The following is a 17422-nucleotide window of genomic DNA, read 5'->3' on the forward strand; positions in this document are numbered from 1 at the left end:
AAAGATAGCAAACTTGTAGTTAAAAGGCTCTAGGCCCAGTCCTAGATGTAGGAATTTGAATAAAATCATGAATGCAATCACGTAATCATTTCCTCCTTGTAAATTAAGATTTGTTACTAATTTATGTATTCAGCTGATATATGAGCAACTTTCTATTGTGCCAGGAATGGGGGCAGCAGATAAAGACAGAACCACTAACAGGGAGGAGGTCATTGCCTACAGAAATAGCTGTTGCAGTACTCTTCTGAGCCTGAATTTTAAAAATAACAAACATGGCTTTGCTTCATGATCTATGAAGTACCATATGAATTCAGGAAGTCTGAAAACAAAAGGTAGCAAGTTCAAGCTAAAAGATTAAACTACAAGCATGTAGTAGGTTGAATATGAGAATAAAATAAAAGTGTAGCCCACCCTTGATTATTTACGGATTGGCTAGAGTTTATGATTATCAGTGCCCTTCGATTATCCTTTTCCTTCCAGCTACCAACTATTGAATATTTTTTTGCTCATTAACACCTGTCTAGGAGTGGGAAGGTGAAATGCTAATCAGACAATTTGGTTAATTGTTAGTGGCTGCTATAATCCTTTTTTTTTTTTAAGTTGAGATAAGGAAATATTTTACTAAAATATTGGCTGTGGACCACTAAACTTTATGTCACCTTCGCTTCCTTTTATTGCAAGGATAAATGCAGATATTTAGTTTTTAGTTAGGTATTAAAGAGAATTAAAAACATCGTAATTCATGAATCCATTGGTTTTCAAGTATCACACTATAAATTCACATTACGTAATTCTTATTGGTCAGTGTTCAGAAAATATTACTCTTCTACAGTATGACTACTTTAAAAGAAAGCTTTAGGATTTAATCGTTGCAATTTTAAGTGTAGCCCTATAAAAATAACTGCACTTGCTAAGTGGATTTGTATCAACAGGAACACAACTTTTAGAAAATTACTTAAGACTGCCCTCCCGTTTGCCTGTGGTAGACATTTGGGACCCTCCCCAAGCCAAATAAGGGAAAGAAGAATGTTCTGACCATTAAAAGCACTAAGAATAAATCTGAGCTCTCATGGATAAGATTACTTTCAACTCTTTACTTCATGTTTTCTGACATAGACCCCAAGATCTGTAATTGTCTTAGAGAAACTGTGCGGGCTTAGATGGTACTTCGTAGTTCATTTGGCTTCTTCTTCTTCTTTTTTTTTTTTTTTGCCTGTCTCTCTTTGGGGCTGGAGAGCTGGTGTGTCTCTGTGTGTGTTCCTCTAGAGTGCCAAAAAAAAAAAAAAAAAAAAAAAAAAAAAAAACATGCTGAAGAGTCCTAGGGAGATGAGGCTATTTTTGTTTGAAGCTGATACTTCTAGCTGAGCCACAAGTGCTGCTTGGAAAGGGCTTAGGTTGATTCCAGGGGGAGAACTCTGCAGAGGAGAGGCAAAGTTCAACAGGACAACAAAGAAGCAGCAGAAACAGCCAGGAAAAAGAAGAGCCCCCAGGTTTTGACACAGAACCCTCTACCAGAGTTCTCAAATCCCCAAATAGTCTGCAAAGTGCTACTTGACGGGAACTTTTCAACTGACATTTACTTTTGACGACCACCATGACTGAGATCACTGCTGAAGGTATTGCTACCATTTTCCAATAGTATCAAGTAAGGAAAAAAAATATGCAAATTGACAGCCACATGGACTGTTGATGTGTCCATTTAAAACGTTGCTTTAAGGTAATTGTCGTGGTCAATGATTCTATACAGGATCTGAGAAGTGGATTTAGGAGCTGAGAGGCTGCCAGATCTGTATATTGGGGGAGCAAAAAGAGATTTCTCTTAAATTTTGCATGTGGAAACTATTCTCTGCTATACCAAAGGCCCCACTAGATAACAGTTGTTACTCACACCTCTATAAATAGCTATGGTCATGTAACATGATGGATGATATCTTATCCAGCAAAAATTACAAAGTTTTCAAGGATGGAGACCATGATGAACTTAAAATATTACACTAATGCTTACTTAAACTTAAAAAGTAATTTGAAGCATTTTTACTTTATGATATTTTTAAATGGAGACCTTAAGTTTGTTTTTCCTTTCCTACTAGGGTATGTAAAACACACACACATATATATGATTTATATACAATTTAAGACATAAGTGGTCTCACAAAATTTGTATTTATTTGACCGTTAATGGAAATTCAGAGATAAAGATTGGAATTCCACAAACTTACTGTGCATCAATATGATTTTTAAAAGAAAGTAATTAAGTTTAGAATTCTGGTTCTTTTCATAAATTCATTCTTCATTTTCCTCTAAATGGTAAATTCTATCTTTATGTTACAATAAATATTTTCTGCTTCAGTGCTTTACTGAAAGCTACATACTATAATTATAATACATATCTTCTATTTGATGGTTGCTAGTTATATATATTTATATTCCATATATGCTTCATATATATATATGTGTGTACATATTTCTTAGAATGAAGAAGCCCTTCAAAACTAAATTACTCTGAATACAGTCACAGTCTGGTTCTAGTTGAGGTAAAATTTTGGAGGTGGATCTAAAATTTGCTTCTGACAGCTGTAAGAAACTCAGACAGGTGGTGCTCTTAACAACTTCCAAGTTAAATGCTGTGCTGGTTTGCTTTGAATAATACAACTGAACTATAGAATATGTGTTTTTATTTTGGGGGTAGAAATTAGTATCGACACACAGTAATTTCTCTTGGAGATTTTCAGTCAATATTTGTAAGAATTGCCTTATTTGTACCTTACACTGAGAAATTCAGTCTGACACCCCAAATTAATAACAATTACTGAGAGAATTCTGCGTGTTAGGTATTTTGCTCAGAATGTTATGGGTGTTTACTTATTTAAAACTGACACAATTCAATTAAGGAGGCATTATTATCTCAGTTTGGCAGAAAAAGGAACTGTAGCTAACATGTTTTGTGACTCGCTCAAGACTATAGCATTACTAACATTTAAAGCCAGCCCCTTTAAATCTCATTTGTGTGTGTGTGTGTGTTTTCTTTTCTGTGAGAGGATATCAGGTTTACTCTTTACCAATTTTAGTTCAGAATTTGCTAACTAAATATAAATAGCATTTTTCCTATTCCTTAAATATTCTGTGTCACGTTGCTTTTAGTTTGCCTTAAAGAAAGCTATCTATAAAAACTTATTGCTTAGCTCTGCACAAGTTATTAAGATAGCTATGAGTGTCTTAATCTTCTGTTTCTCTACCTCTGCTCAGTGTTTGGGCTCCCAGGTGATTCAGGAGGTCGGTTGACTAAACCATCTTGGGCTTGTTTGTGGCTTATGTTCTGTAGAACTTGCAGTTGATTCAAAAGACTTTTTACAGGAAAATTCGTGATTATGAAATAGAACTTTTGTTTCTGCCTCCACTCTGCAGGGGTTTAAAAGGGCCTTAGAAGACCTTCTGGAGTCACCCATAAAAGTAATTGAATTAGTAATAAAATTAAAAAGTAGAAATACCATCTAATTCCTGGGTGATGGTCATTTTCCACTTCTGGGTCTTAACAGTTCATAGGATCTATATCATCTAAACATCAATTATGTACTTTTTTTCATTTTCTGGAGTGATTTATTAATAATATTTCTCAAATGAAAATTAGACTGTCAACTCAAATGAAGTTATCTTTTAAGGTAGCACAGTCATTCTTTGAGGATATCCAAAGTTTTTTGCACACTGTTTTACTACACAGTTTCATGTTACCTTGGCAATTCTCACTTTCTGTGCCCTAGCTACAATTGCCTTCCTCCAGTCCTTTATAAAAGGTATACCTTTGTACAATGCCTTGGTACAGGCTATTTTCTGAGCCTGGAATAGTCTTATTTTATCTCATCTGCTATATTTCTTTCTCAACCACTTATTTATTTATTTATTTATTTATTTATTTATTTATGTATTTATTTATTTTAGAGCAGAGTTTCTCTGTCACCCATATTAGAATGCAGTGGCATGATCATAGCTCACTGCAGTCTCAAACTCCTGGGCTCCAGCAATCTTTCTACCTCAGCATCAGAAGTAGTTAGGACTACAGGTGTGCACCACCATGCCTGGCTAACTTTTTTTTTGCTTTATTTTTGTAAAGACAGGATCTTGTTATGTTCACCAGGCTGTACTTGAACTACTGGCCTCAAGCCAAGATTCTCTTGTCTCTGCCTCCCAAAACATTGGGAATACAGGCATGAACCACCACGCCTGGGGCTTGCAATCACTTTTGGACATATTACTGAAATGCCAGCACTCTATCAGTAGACCTATGCCACCTATCAATTACAATTTCCATCCATTTATCACACACACAAACAAAACAGTTTGTGGCACTTAAGAATATAAGAGGTAACTCATTACCTTAGAAAGCTCTAGCCAACTGTCCTCATCTCAGGTTTTGGGAAGACGAGGCTCATACATATTATATGACTCTCTGATGGTCATGGGAAATTAGGAGAGACCTGAGGATACATTTCATGCCTCCTGTGCCTCATCCCATAGCTTATTCAACTACAGTGATGCCGTTCCTATAACCTCACCTAGCTGCTCACATCAATTTCCACTGCAGGTTCCAAGCTGGCTTACTTCATCCAGTGGAAGAAAGGAAATAATGTTAATTACAGAATTGTGTTTCAGGTACAGAGCAATAGATAAATTAGAAATAGGACAAAGTTGAACCCTAAAGGATTTTAGAGTAATAACACCTTTGATTCTGGCACAATAAATAAATAAAGATAATTATAACAGCAATGATAACAACTTACATTTATTCTGAAGACATAAGATATCAAGCACTGTATTAAGCTTGATAAATATTCATTTAATCTTCAGGGCCACCAAATGAGATAAAGGCTAGTATTATTGCTGTTTAGAGAATAGGAAGCTGGCTGGGCGCGGTGGCTCAAGCCTGTAATCCCAGCACTTTGGGAGGCCAAGACGGGCGGATCACGAGGTCAGGAGATCGAGACCATCCTGGCTAACACGGTGAAACCCCGTCTCTACTAAAAAATACAAAAAACTAGCCGGGCGAGGTGGCGGGCGCCTGTAGTCCCAGCTACTCGGGAGGCTGAGGCAGGAGAATGGTGTAAACCCGGGAGGCGGAGCTTGCAGTGAGCTGAGATCCGGCCACTGCACTCCAGCCTGGGAGACAGAGCAAGACTCCATCTCAAAAAAAAAAAAAAAAAAAAAAGAGAATAGGAAGCTGAGGTTGAGAGAGTTTAAAGAATGTGCTAGAATTCACACAACTGTATGTGATATAGCCAGGATTCATTATCATGCCTGACCACAGAGTCATATTGGATATGTCTTCTTGCCGTGTGAGACTGTTAGGTTGGTCAATTAGGTTGTTGTTGGAGCCTGCACTAGGACCATGTTACATTTAGGAGGTTGAATCAGGCCCAGACTGGATTACACTCAAACAGCACACAGGTTCAGGGCTATAAATAGTCCTTTATCTTCCTTGCAATGTAATGTGTCCAAGTTGCTGGGAATCCTATATATAATTAACTTAGTATTTACTAGAATGCTTAGTTCAAGAAAGCTTTTTATTTAAAATGCTAGAAGAGCTTATGTCAAACTGTCAACTTATAAACCATTATATAACCTCAGGCTTCCGGAGAAAAATTATTGTACTATGCATGGAATTCTTTCCTTACCATTAGCTGAATCACATTTCACTGCTTCTGTAACAATCAAACCTCGGAGAGGATTTGATATTCAAAATTTGAGCAAAAGTGGTCATTTATATTCTACACACCGCATTGCTCCCATAGACTCTGCAGCACAAGATTACTCACGGTTGCTCTCAAAAAAAAAAAAATTCAAGAATTCACAGCCAGACTACTTAACAACTAGGCAAACAAGTTATATCATCTAGCGTGACAGATGGTGAAATTATGAGGTGGTCCAACCTATGTTTCTTCATTTACCTCGTCAAAGCAAAGGGCAGCTGCTCTGGCTTAAGTGGGGATGACCTGGGGGTACAAAGGATTGTAGCACTAGTTTCAAGCCGTGGTTACTTCCAGGGGATGTTCTTCATTTTCCTGATAAAACAACATACCACATATAAAATATTATTTTTAGTCTCATAAGTACATTTTAAAACTGACATTAGAAAGATAGCCTATTCAAAAGAGGAGGACCACGACGGTGAAAGTCACAGTTAAATGAAAAGATTTGTGCATGGATTGTTTAAGTAGAAGATTGGATTTTTTCATTATGCAACACTTGAGGGCAATGCACAGACCCATGGATAAAAGTCTGGAAGCCACAAAAAAGGCACACTGTTGGCAAAATGTAAGGCAAAACCCAACCAACCAGTAAAATGATAGCTATAACTGACTCTTCTGACTAGAAAGAAAGGAGAAAGCAAGAAAGGAGGGAAGGAAAAGGAAATACACTGCCTCCAATTTTTAAGAAATAGAGGCATGAGGAATATACTAAAATCTACACCATAGTAGGCAGTAGGCTATGGGAACTGCTACAGTACAGACAACCCAGTTACTTCAAATAAGTTCCTGGGAACAAAAACAAGAAAATCTGGAGAATAGATGAAAAGAAATGTAAAAAGTTAGCAACCCATCACAATGTATGTAATGATGGGATCATGATTCAAGCAAACAGCCTTAAAAAATTCTAATGAAATAAGTGAACATTTAATACAGTCTGGATGTTAGATAACCTTAATAATTATATTTTTAGTGGGATAACTGTATTGTGGTTGTGTTTTAAAATTACTTAGTATTTGGAGATACACATTCAAAGATTTATGAAAGAGGTGATGTGATGTTTGCAGTAAAGAACAAGAAGTTTCATATTATTGGTGACATTAATTAGAGACAATAATTAGAAAAAGTTTGTTTCTGAGATAGGTCATGAGAAAACCTGAGAACAATTCAAAAGCCTAAGGAGTCAACATGATGCAAGAAAAAATAGTTCTAAAAATTGCTATGGCTTGGAACACTGCATTCATTGACAGGGTATTAAGTATGAAGCTTTTGTATGACTATCTCTTTGAAATATCACAGAAACTGTGAAAGGCAGGTATCAAATAAACCCGATTAGTCTGACTCTGAAACTTCTTGTTCTTTACTGCTCAAGTTGACTTTAGGAAAATAGGAAAAAAGGAGAAAAAAAAAAAGCAATTTTGAAAACCAGGAGAGTATAGTTCACTGAAAATCAGAGAGAAAATATAGTGCAGAGCTAAGAGAAAGAAGCATTAAGAAAAGAGAATGTGATAGAGTAGTAAGTGCATGGAGTTTTACTTGAGTCAGAAATTGGGGTTCAGGCACTATCTCCACTACTCAACCACTCTTGGTCTGGGGAGGATGGAGCCTCACAAGAAGGGTCATGAACTTGGTTAATTAAAAATAGTATGGCCAGAGGAATTTTTTAAAATTTTACAGGATCATGCTATTTGGCAAATTAACTTTACGCTTTTTAAATTGTGCAAGTCATCCATGATGCAAAATTTGCAGTGACAATGAGCAGAAAATATAGCTGTGTAGTGTCAGCCCTTGTTAGGTTCCACTAAGACGCTTTTTCTTATAGTTTTTATTATTATTTGTAATAGGAACTATTTTTCTCCCATCCCATAAGCACATAGTATCCATGAAAATGTTCTGTTTATCAGCTTAAATGTATGTTTTTTTTTTTTTTCCTATTTACTTTTGGTCATCATTGTGACAGTAATTTAAAATTCATGCTACTTTTACAATGCAAAAATGAATTGAGGCTATTCAGTTATTATACTAAAGGCTTAGGAATCCGTAGAGACTTAAAGTCTCCAATACTGTTTGCATTAATTTTTAATCAGTTAACAATATTTAATATGAGAGAAACATAAAACAGTGCAACTAAGCAATTTTAAAATCATCTACATTGACCTTTGTGTTGAATATATCAATTTGAAAAGAAAATGGTTAAGATTTTCCAGCAAAGCTTTTGGTTTTATACTTATGCTTAGTTGGAGCTCAAAGACAGTATTAAAACATTATTCTTTTCTTCTTTCAAACAAAAAGAAACCCGTTGGGTACATGTTTAATGTATTTTGTAAAAATACATGTTATCTAATGTAACACATTTAAAAAGAACAAAGTAGGGAAAAAATCTTCATCTGGCAACTATGCATTAACATCATACAATAATGTCAAGTTTATGGAGTTAGGCCCCATTTTACTTAAAGTTCTAGGAAGATTTGTCAAGGTTAAGTTTTTGCTGTCCCCAGTTCCCACCTGCCCTGTATAATATGAATGACAGGCTTGGTTTTTTATAGAGAATACTTATTTGATTGTCACGTAAATATATATTACCCCTAGTGAGAGTTATACAGAGACAGATGAACTTCCTGGTCCAAACAGATAGTAATTTTTATCTTCAAAGGAAACCAAAAAGAGTATCTTTGGCAAATGTGCAATGAATAAAGTCTTGCTCTGCTCTATACAAGTTAATGCTCTCTAAACTTCAAACATCTCCACATCTCCATGCCTGAAGTGAAACTGTCAAAGACACACAGAATTTACAATTTTGAGAGATTCTTTGGTATGTAAATGAGCTGTTTCCTCATAAACTGCAGACTCTATCTCAGTTACAATGTACTTTAAATATTACATTTAAATATATGTGGTTTAGATATTTTCTAATATGTTATCTGTGCCAGAAGCTAGTGCATGTGGTTTTCACCCAAACAAGTAAAAGACATGATATTTTGACCTATAAGAACAAAGATAATTTAAATGGAGCAACCCGTTCTTCATAGGGGAAACTTGGTTTCATTTAGACAGCATGAAGCTGGAACTCACTGTGACAAACCAGTTTTATCTTTGCTACGCATTTGCTGCATCATTCTCCCCTCCCTGACACAGGTTACTAAAGTGTTAAGAAAAACAAAAGAAACAAAAAAAATCTTAGTATTTCAAACTTAGTTTTAATATGGTCTAGGGCATTCGTGAGCTCGTGGATGTGAGAGATTCAGTTTCCATTTATACAGACGTTCAAAATACATATTTAGCAAACTTTCCGTGGAAAATTGTTTGTTGACTTTGAAAATAAAATCATCATGTGATTAGGGGAATTTTCTCTTTGAGGTAGACATTTAATATAATGTCAAGACAAAAATAACAGATATGGCTGGGTCATATGGTACATCTAGTTCTAGATCCTATTCACAATAGCAAAGACTTGGAATCAACCCAAATGGCCATCAGTGACAGATTGGATTAAGAAAATGTGGCACATATACACCATGGAATACTATGCAGCCATCAAAAAGGATGAGTTTGTGTCCTTTGTAGGGACATGGATGCAGCTGGAAACCATCATTCTTAGCAAACTATCACAAGAACAGAAAACCAAACACCGCATGTTCTCACTCATAGGTGGGAACTGAACAATGAGATCACTTGGACTCGGGAAGGGGAACATCACACACCGGGGCCTATCATGGGGAGGGGGGAGGGGGGAGGGATTGCATTGGGAGTTATACCTGATGTAAATGACGAGTTGATGGGTGCAGCACAGCAACATGGCACAAGTATACATATGTAACAAACCTGCACGTTATGCACATGTACCCTACAACTTAAAGTATAATAATAATAAATAAATTAAAAAAAATAATAACAGATATGAAGTGGCACTTCTCTGACATTCACTGCTGGATCTATTATTTTTGCCCATGGTTATTCTTATTTAACCTATATATTATTGCCTAGGGGAAAAAGTGTACTGTAAAATCTGAAAGTTACTATAGTATAGTAAAATGCCAAGTTTGTGAATTTAAATCTGCAGAAAGATTAGGCATTGCATTTAGAAAAAGGCAAGTTACCTCCATCTGAAATACAACAAAAGTTTAGACTGTATGGTATTAATTATCAACCTAGACGTAGATTTATAAAGCAGTATGTCATGCCAGAGGTTCAGTTTTATTCAATATTTTAACACCTATTATGCACCAAATTGAATGCCTGACAATGTGGACACAAAAATTAATAATAAAAGGTCCCCGCTACATTGCAAAACAAAAAGGAAAGAGCCAGAAATAATAGTGAGAATAAAGACTGGACAGATTTTAAAATATTTGATTCAAATTTGAAATTGCAGACATGTCTCTTTTTATTGCACTTTGCTTTATTGCATGCCACAGATACTGCACTTTTCAAAGAAAATGAATAAAGTTATCACCACCATTTTTCCAACAGGACGTGCTCACTTCCTGTCTCTGTGTCACATTTTGGTAATTCTCATAGTGTTTCAAATGTTTTCATTATTGTTTTATCTGTTTTGGTGATCTGTGATCGTTGATCTTTGTTATTAATATTATAACTGTTTTAGGTCACCACAAGCTGCCTCTATATAAGATGGTGAATTTTATCAATAAATATGTGTATTCTGACTGCTCCAAAAACTAGACATTCCCGCTATCTCTTCTCTTCAGGCATTTTCTATTCCCTGAGACACAACAATATTGAGATTAGGAAAATTAATAACCCTACAACAGCCTCTAAGTATTAAAGTGAAAGGAAGAGTTGCATATCTTTACTTTCAATCAAAAGCTGAAAATAATTAAGCTTACTGAGGAAGGCATGCCGAAAGCCAAGATAGGCTGAAAGCTAGGCCTCTTGCACCAAATAGCCAAGTTGTGAATGCAAAGGAAAAGTTCTTGAAGGAAATTAAAAGTGCTACTCTGGTGAACACACGAATGTTAAGAAAGTGAGACAAACTTATTACTGATGTGGAGAAAGTTTGAGTGCTCTGGATAGGGATAGAAGATCCAATTAGCCAGAATTCTCTTTCAGCCAAAGCCTAATCCAGACCAAGGCCCTAAATCTCTTCAATTCTATGAAGATGTGGAGAGGTAAGGAAGCTGCAGAAGAAAAGTTGGAAGCTAGCAGAGGTTGGTTCATGTGGTTTAAGAAAAGAAGTCATCCCCATAACAAAAGTGCAAGGTGGAAGCAGCAAGGGTTGATGTACAAGCTGCAGCAAGTTATCCAGAAGATCTAGCTAAGATCATTGATGAAGGTGGCTACATTAAACAAAACATTTTCAGTGTAGACTAAACAGTCCTCTATTGGAAGAGGATGCCATCCAGGACTTTCAGAGTCAGATAGGAGAAGTCAATGCCCGGCTCCAAAGCTTCAAAGTTTAGGCTGACTCCTGTTAGGGAATAATGCAGCTGGTGACTTCAGGTTGAAGCCAATGCTCATTTACCATTATGACAATTCCAGGGCTCTAAAGAATCATAATAAATTTACTTTGCCTGTGCTCTATCAATGAGATAATAAAGGCCTGGATGACAGCACATCTCTTTACAACATGGTTTACTGAATATTTTAAGCCCACTGTTGAGATTTACTGCTCAAAAAAAAAAAAAAAATTTTTCAAAGTATTTCTGCTTATTGACAATGCACCTGGTCACCCAAGAGCTCTGATGGTGATATACAAAGAGATTAATGTTGTTTTCATGCCTACTAAAAGATCTATTTTGCAGCTCATGGCTCAAGGAGTAATTTTGATTTTCAAAACTTACTTTTTAAGAAATACATTTTGTGGGCCACGCTCGGTGGCTCATGCCGATAATCCCAGCAATTTGGAGGCCAAGGTGGGTGGATCACCTGAGGTCAGGAGTTCAAGACCAGCCTGGTCAACATGGTGAAACCCTGTCTCTACTAAAAATACAAAACTTAGCCTGCTGTGGTGGCAGGTGCCTGTAATCCCAGCTACTTGGGAGGCTGAGGCAGGAGAATCGCTTGAACCTGGGTGGTGGAGGTTGCAGTGAGCCGAGATCGTGCCACTGCACTCCAACCTAGGGAACAAGAGTGAAACTCTGTCTCAAGAAATAAAATAAAATAAATAAAAAAATTTTTTAAATACATGTTGTAAGGCTATAGCTGACATAGGGAGCAATTCCTCTTATGGATCCAAGCAAAGTATATTGACAACTTTCTCGAGAATTCACCATTCTAGATGCGATTAAAAAATATTTTTGATGCATGAGAAGAGGTCAAAATATCACCATTGTCTGGATTCTGTAAAAAGTTGATTCCAACCCTCATGATGAGTTTGAGGGGCTCAAGACATCAGTAGAGGCAGTAACTGCAGATGCGGTAGAAATAGCAAGAGATCTAGAATTAGAAGTGGAACCTGAAGATGCTTCAATCTCATGATTAAACTTGAATGGATGAGGAATGACTTCTTTTTTTTTTTTTTTGAGCCAGCATCTAGTTCTGTTACCCAGGTTGGCGTGCAGTGGCACAGTCTCAGCTCACTGCAACCTCTGCCTCCTGGGTTCAAGTGATTCTCATGCCTCACCCACCAAGTAGCTGGGATTATAGGTGTGTACCACCCTGCCAGGCTAATTTTTGTATGTTTTTGTAGAAACAGGGTTTCACCATGTTGGCCAAGGTGGTCTTGAACTCTTGGTCTCAAGGGATCCAGCAGCTTTGGCCTCCCAACGTGCTGGGATTACAGTCATGAGCCACCGTGCCTAGGAGTTGCAACTCCTGGCCTAGGAGTTGCTTTTTATGAATGAGCAAGGAGAGTGGTTTATTGAGATGGAATCTACTCTACTCTTTTTTATTATTATTATACTTTAAGTTCTAGGGTACCTGTGCACAACGTGCAGGTTTGTTAGATATGTATACCTGTGCCGTGTTGGTGTGCTGCACCCATTAACTCATCATTTACTTTAGGTATACCTCCTAATGCTATCCCTCCCCCATCCCCCCACCCCACGACAGGCCCTGGTGTGTGATGTTCCCTTTCCTGTGTCTAAGTGTTCTCATTGTTCAATTTCCCCCTATGAGTGAGAACGTGCGGTGTTTGGTTTTTTGTCGTTGCGATAGTTTGCTGAGAATGATGGTTTCCAGCTTCATCCACGTCCCTACAAAGGACATGAACTCATCCTTTTTTTATGGCTGCATAGTATCCCATGGTGTATATGTGCCACATTTTCTTAATCCAGTCTCTCATTGATGGACACTTGGGTTGGTTCCAAGTCTTTGTTATTATGAATAGTGCCGCAATAAACATATGTGTGCATATGCCTTTATAGCAGCATGATTTATAATCCTTTGGGTATGGTATTTCTAGGAACCTACTCTACTCTTGATGGAGATGCTGTAAACATTGTTGAAAAGACAACAAAGGATTTGTAATATAACATAATGTAGAAGATAAAGCAATGGCTGGGTTTAAGAGGATTAACTCCAATTTCAAAAGAAGTTCTCCTATAGGTAAAATCCTATCTAACAGTGAAAGTCACATACTACAGAGACACCTTTCATGAAAGGCAGAGTCCATCAAGGTGGCCAATTTCATTGTTGTCTTATTTTAAGTAATTGCTTCAGCTATCCCAACCTTCAGCAACCACCACCCTGAACAGTCAGCAGCCATCAATATTGGGGCAAGACCTTCAATTAGCAAAAGGATTATGACTCACTGAAGGCTCACATGATTGTCAGTATTTTTCAGCAATGAAGTTTTTTTTTAATTTTCTATTTTTGTTGGCACAGAGTAGGTGTATATATTTATGAAGTGCATGAAATATTTTTATACAGTCATACAATTAGTAATAATCACATCAGGATAAGTGGGGTATCCATCACCTGAAGCATTTATCCTTTCTTTGTGTTACAAACAATCCAAATATACTCTTTTAGTTATTTTTAAATGTACAATAAATTATTGTTGACTGTAGTCACTATTGTGCTATCAAATGCTAGATATTATTCTTTTTAACTGTATTTCTGTGCCCATTAACCATCCCCACCAACATAATATTTTTAAGGTCTGTACATTGCTTTTTAAGACACAATGTTATTGCACATTTAACAGACTAGAATGCACTGCATATATAACTTTTATACACACTAGGATACAGAAAAAAAAAGTGTGATTTGCTTTCTTGCAATTATTTGCTTTATTGTATGATATCTCCAAGGTGTGGCTGATGGTGTTTGATGTAAAGAATGTCATATTATTGTTCATAAATCTTATGATTAATTATTTCACTTTGAAACTTGCTGAAAATAATTTAGGGTAAGTAAAGAATGTCCTATTCTTAACACTGATAATTCTCAGTGCACATGACATTATTGTGAAGGTGTAATAATTTTTCAAGGAGTAAGGAGATCAAGAGTACATTTGATCAATGCAGAAATGACAAAAAAAAAAAAAAAAGAGAGAGAGAGAGAGAGACAGGAGGTAGGTAAAAATTAGTAGTCTGTGGGATGTAGCCCTGTGAAGACTGGGGTACCAAGTTACCTTACTAAGAAACTGGGTAAAAGTCCTGATTTAAATACTCAATTTTCAGTCAGGCATACTGTTGCTATAATACTATAAAATCTAGATGTTTCATGTTTCTGATTCATTTGTAACTAGTTATTATGTTTCCTAGTTCTCTATCATCCCATCTGAGTGTTCTCCCATTATTTTAACTTCTATTGCTGATTTCCATCCCCACATACGCTACTTTGAGCTTACTGTGTTTGTATAGAGACCATTTCCAGTTCATGAAGAAATAATAAAATAATACGAACTGTCAGGTAATGATTAAACAAGTGTCTTCAGGCTAACAAAGAAGAATCAGTTCCTAAAGTAAAACCAAATCTACCAGCATGGGTTGTTCTAAATAATATGAGAACTAGTGGTTAGGTCAGTGGTCTTGTCAAGAGTTCCTGTAAAAGCAATGACAGGGTCCATAGACCAAGCCTCTGAAAATGTGAGCAGAAAGTACTTAGGGTAGCGGTAATGATTAGATTAAAGCAATAAGACAGCAGAATTCTCTAGGGCCTTTGTTCATAGTGACTGGGAGTTAACATTAGAAATAATAGTTCTGACAGTTTCCAGAAAATTTTGGCTACCTCTTGAATTATGTACACCAGACTTCACTGCTCAGTTTCTGCCCAGTCCCTCAGGATTTGAAGCGTCTTGTTGGTCTGGCTAGAATGATGTGCTATCTCATCGTGCTATGGGTCTCTGTTTTTGAGGGACATGAGCTCTCAATACTCATGTGCTTTGAGACATAGTATTTTATCTTCTTCCTATCACTCCATTATTTACCTGTGGATGGAGAGGAACAAAAAGTCTGGCCCCCTGAGTGATAATCATGCACCTAACAAACATTACTTGTACATATTTTTGGTATCTACTTTTGCTAGTTACTCTTTTAATTCTAGGGATGAAATGTAAAATATACATAAATCTAGTCCTCAAGAAATGATGAGATAATTGTATATGTAACTCTCTGATACTGGATTGCCAGTTCAAAGTTTCTTGAAACAAGTATGTATAAAATTATATACAAAAATTGTGAGATATGTTTCTTGGTTTCTCATCAGATTTAAAATAGACAATGTTTACATATATAAAGCTATTAGGGAATAAATCAATATAAAACAAATAAGCAAATCAACTGTTATGAGATATTACTATTGGGAAAATCTGAGAAGCTAGGAGAATGGACGGATTTGTTTGATCAGGGACTGATATAAAGGAGGAGAACTTATGTTAACATTTGAAGAATGTTTCTAAATTAAAGGACAGGGACACAGAAGAAAGAGTAAAGAATTAAGTTTGTAACATCCCTAGGTCCTAAAAATTCATGAAAGGTTAATTCATTTTAGAAACAATTATTTGATTTTTTACACTAAATTAATAAATATGTTGATCTTGGGTTCAATGAACAAAACTGGAGGAGACACACTTCATTGGTATTCGGGGTGGAAAAATTTGTTGTAACGACCTTCCCCAGAGATTGCAGAATAATTAATACCCAGTAGCACCTCTCACTATAATTTAGACTCCATAAACACCCCCAAAATTTTCCTATCAGAGATAATAAACTACACCACAGTTAACAAGAACATAAAATAAAGATGTGCATAGATGCTAGTGGTAACTTCAAAGGAGTTGGGATTGAAATCCTCAACTATGAGAAACTCTAGGCTTAGTTATCATTCAATTTTATATATAAGATTCTTTTGATGTCAATAGAGGAGATTTGGATTGGTGAGAAGGTCATTTTGCTTCTCTAATCAGTTGTTTGCCTCAATTTGCTACTTATAATTCTACAGTAGAAAGGAATAAGAAAGACAATAACCTCAGGGAAATATAGGGCAAAAAGATTCACAAACTAAATGGAATGACATACTTCCCCCTTGAGAAAAATCAGTGAAAGGTGATGGCTTATTTTCTGTGTCCTTGAGCTAACTAATGAGTTGAAAAGTGACAGCATAATTTGAGGAGAGGCACAGGTGGAAGCAGTTCTGATGGGCAAAGTGAGAGAGTGCTCTGTGAAATTGCCCGATAGTTTTACACAAGCTAAATAACAAACCTCAAGGTGGATTACATTTCTTTTACTTGCGAGTCACACTATATTGTGTCATGTTGAACTCTACGTGTTTGCTTAGAGTACCTCCAGTGTTTTTTTAATCCTTTACAATACTATCATGATGACAAATGTATTTTCAAATCATATAAAAACTTGCTTAAAATTAAGTTGTTAGGTAATACTGAGCTAGAGGCCAAAATGCACAAGAACTCTACATACAAATGTAAAAAAATTAGGATAATGTTATGATTGCTGAATAATGCTGTCCTGCTTAATTTTCAAGAGACCAGCCGCCTCCTCAGTTCAGTGTTAAAAAAAATGGTATGAGTCATCATAATTTTAAAAATATTTTTCTTAAAAATTCATTTTAGTAAAATACAGACTCTGAAAGGTTCATAATCACATATGCGGCTGACCCTTGAACAACACAAGGGTTAAGGACACCGACTCCCCAGTCGAAAATCCACATATAACTTTGACTCCTCCCAAAACTTTATTAATAGCCTACTGTTGACCAGAAACATTACCAATAACATTGTTGATTAATACATATTTTGTATGTTATATGTGTGTGTGTGTGTATGTGTGTGGGGGGTGTGTGTGTGTGTGTATATATATATATATATATATATATATGGAGAGAGAGAGAGAGAATTACAATGAAGTAAGCTAGGGAAAGGAAAATGTTTTTTAAGAAAATCATAAAGAAGATAAAATATATTTAGTATTCATTTAGTGGAATTGGAGCATCATAAATACCTTCATCTTCATCATCTTCACATTAAGTAGACTGAGGAGGAGAAAAAAGAGGAAGGATTGGTTTTGCTGTCCCAGTGGTGGCAGAAGCAGAAGAGGTTAAGAAGTTCGAGGGGGATGCCGGAGAGCCAGGCACTTTTGCTATAACTTTCATTAAAAAAGATCCTCACATAAGTGGAACCACACAGTTAAAACCCATGTTCTTCAAGAGTCAACTGTCTTTATATATCATTTACTAAGGAGCAACGCAGTTGACATCCACCTAACCAACACCTAGATCAGGAAACTATTCCCAGCACCTGGAAAGCACATCTTCCTCTAACCACA

The 17422-nt window shown here is 36.2% G+C and overlaps 1 protein-coding gene across 23 annotated transcripts in view; it reads left to right on the forward strand.

Annotated features, from left to right (window-relative positions):
• The first annotated feature begins 1265 nt into the window (after window positions 1-1265).
• The window catches only part of TRDN (triadin), a 407680-nt gene continuing 391523 nt past the window's right edge, over window positions 1266-17422 (forward strand). For all 23 annotated transcript variants that reach the window (XR_007725165.1, XR_007725166.1, XR_007725167.1 and 20 more), the window contains exon 1: window positions 1266-1616. Coding sequence is in view for 20 of the 23 variants with exons in the window: in XM_050788685.1 (XP_050644642.1) it covers window positions 1595-1616 (22 nt within the window). In the remaining 3 variants the exon portion in view is untranslated. The remainder of the gene's footprint in view (window positions 1617-17422) is intronic.

The sequence above is a fragment of the Macaca thibetana genome, chromosome 4, assembly GCF_024542745.1.
Source record: "Macaca thibetana thibetana isolate TM-01 chromosome 4, ASM2454274v1, whole genome shotgun sequence".
Lineage (NCBI taxonomy): Eukaryota > Metazoa > Chordata > Mammalia > Primates > Cercopithecidae > Macaca > Macaca thibetana.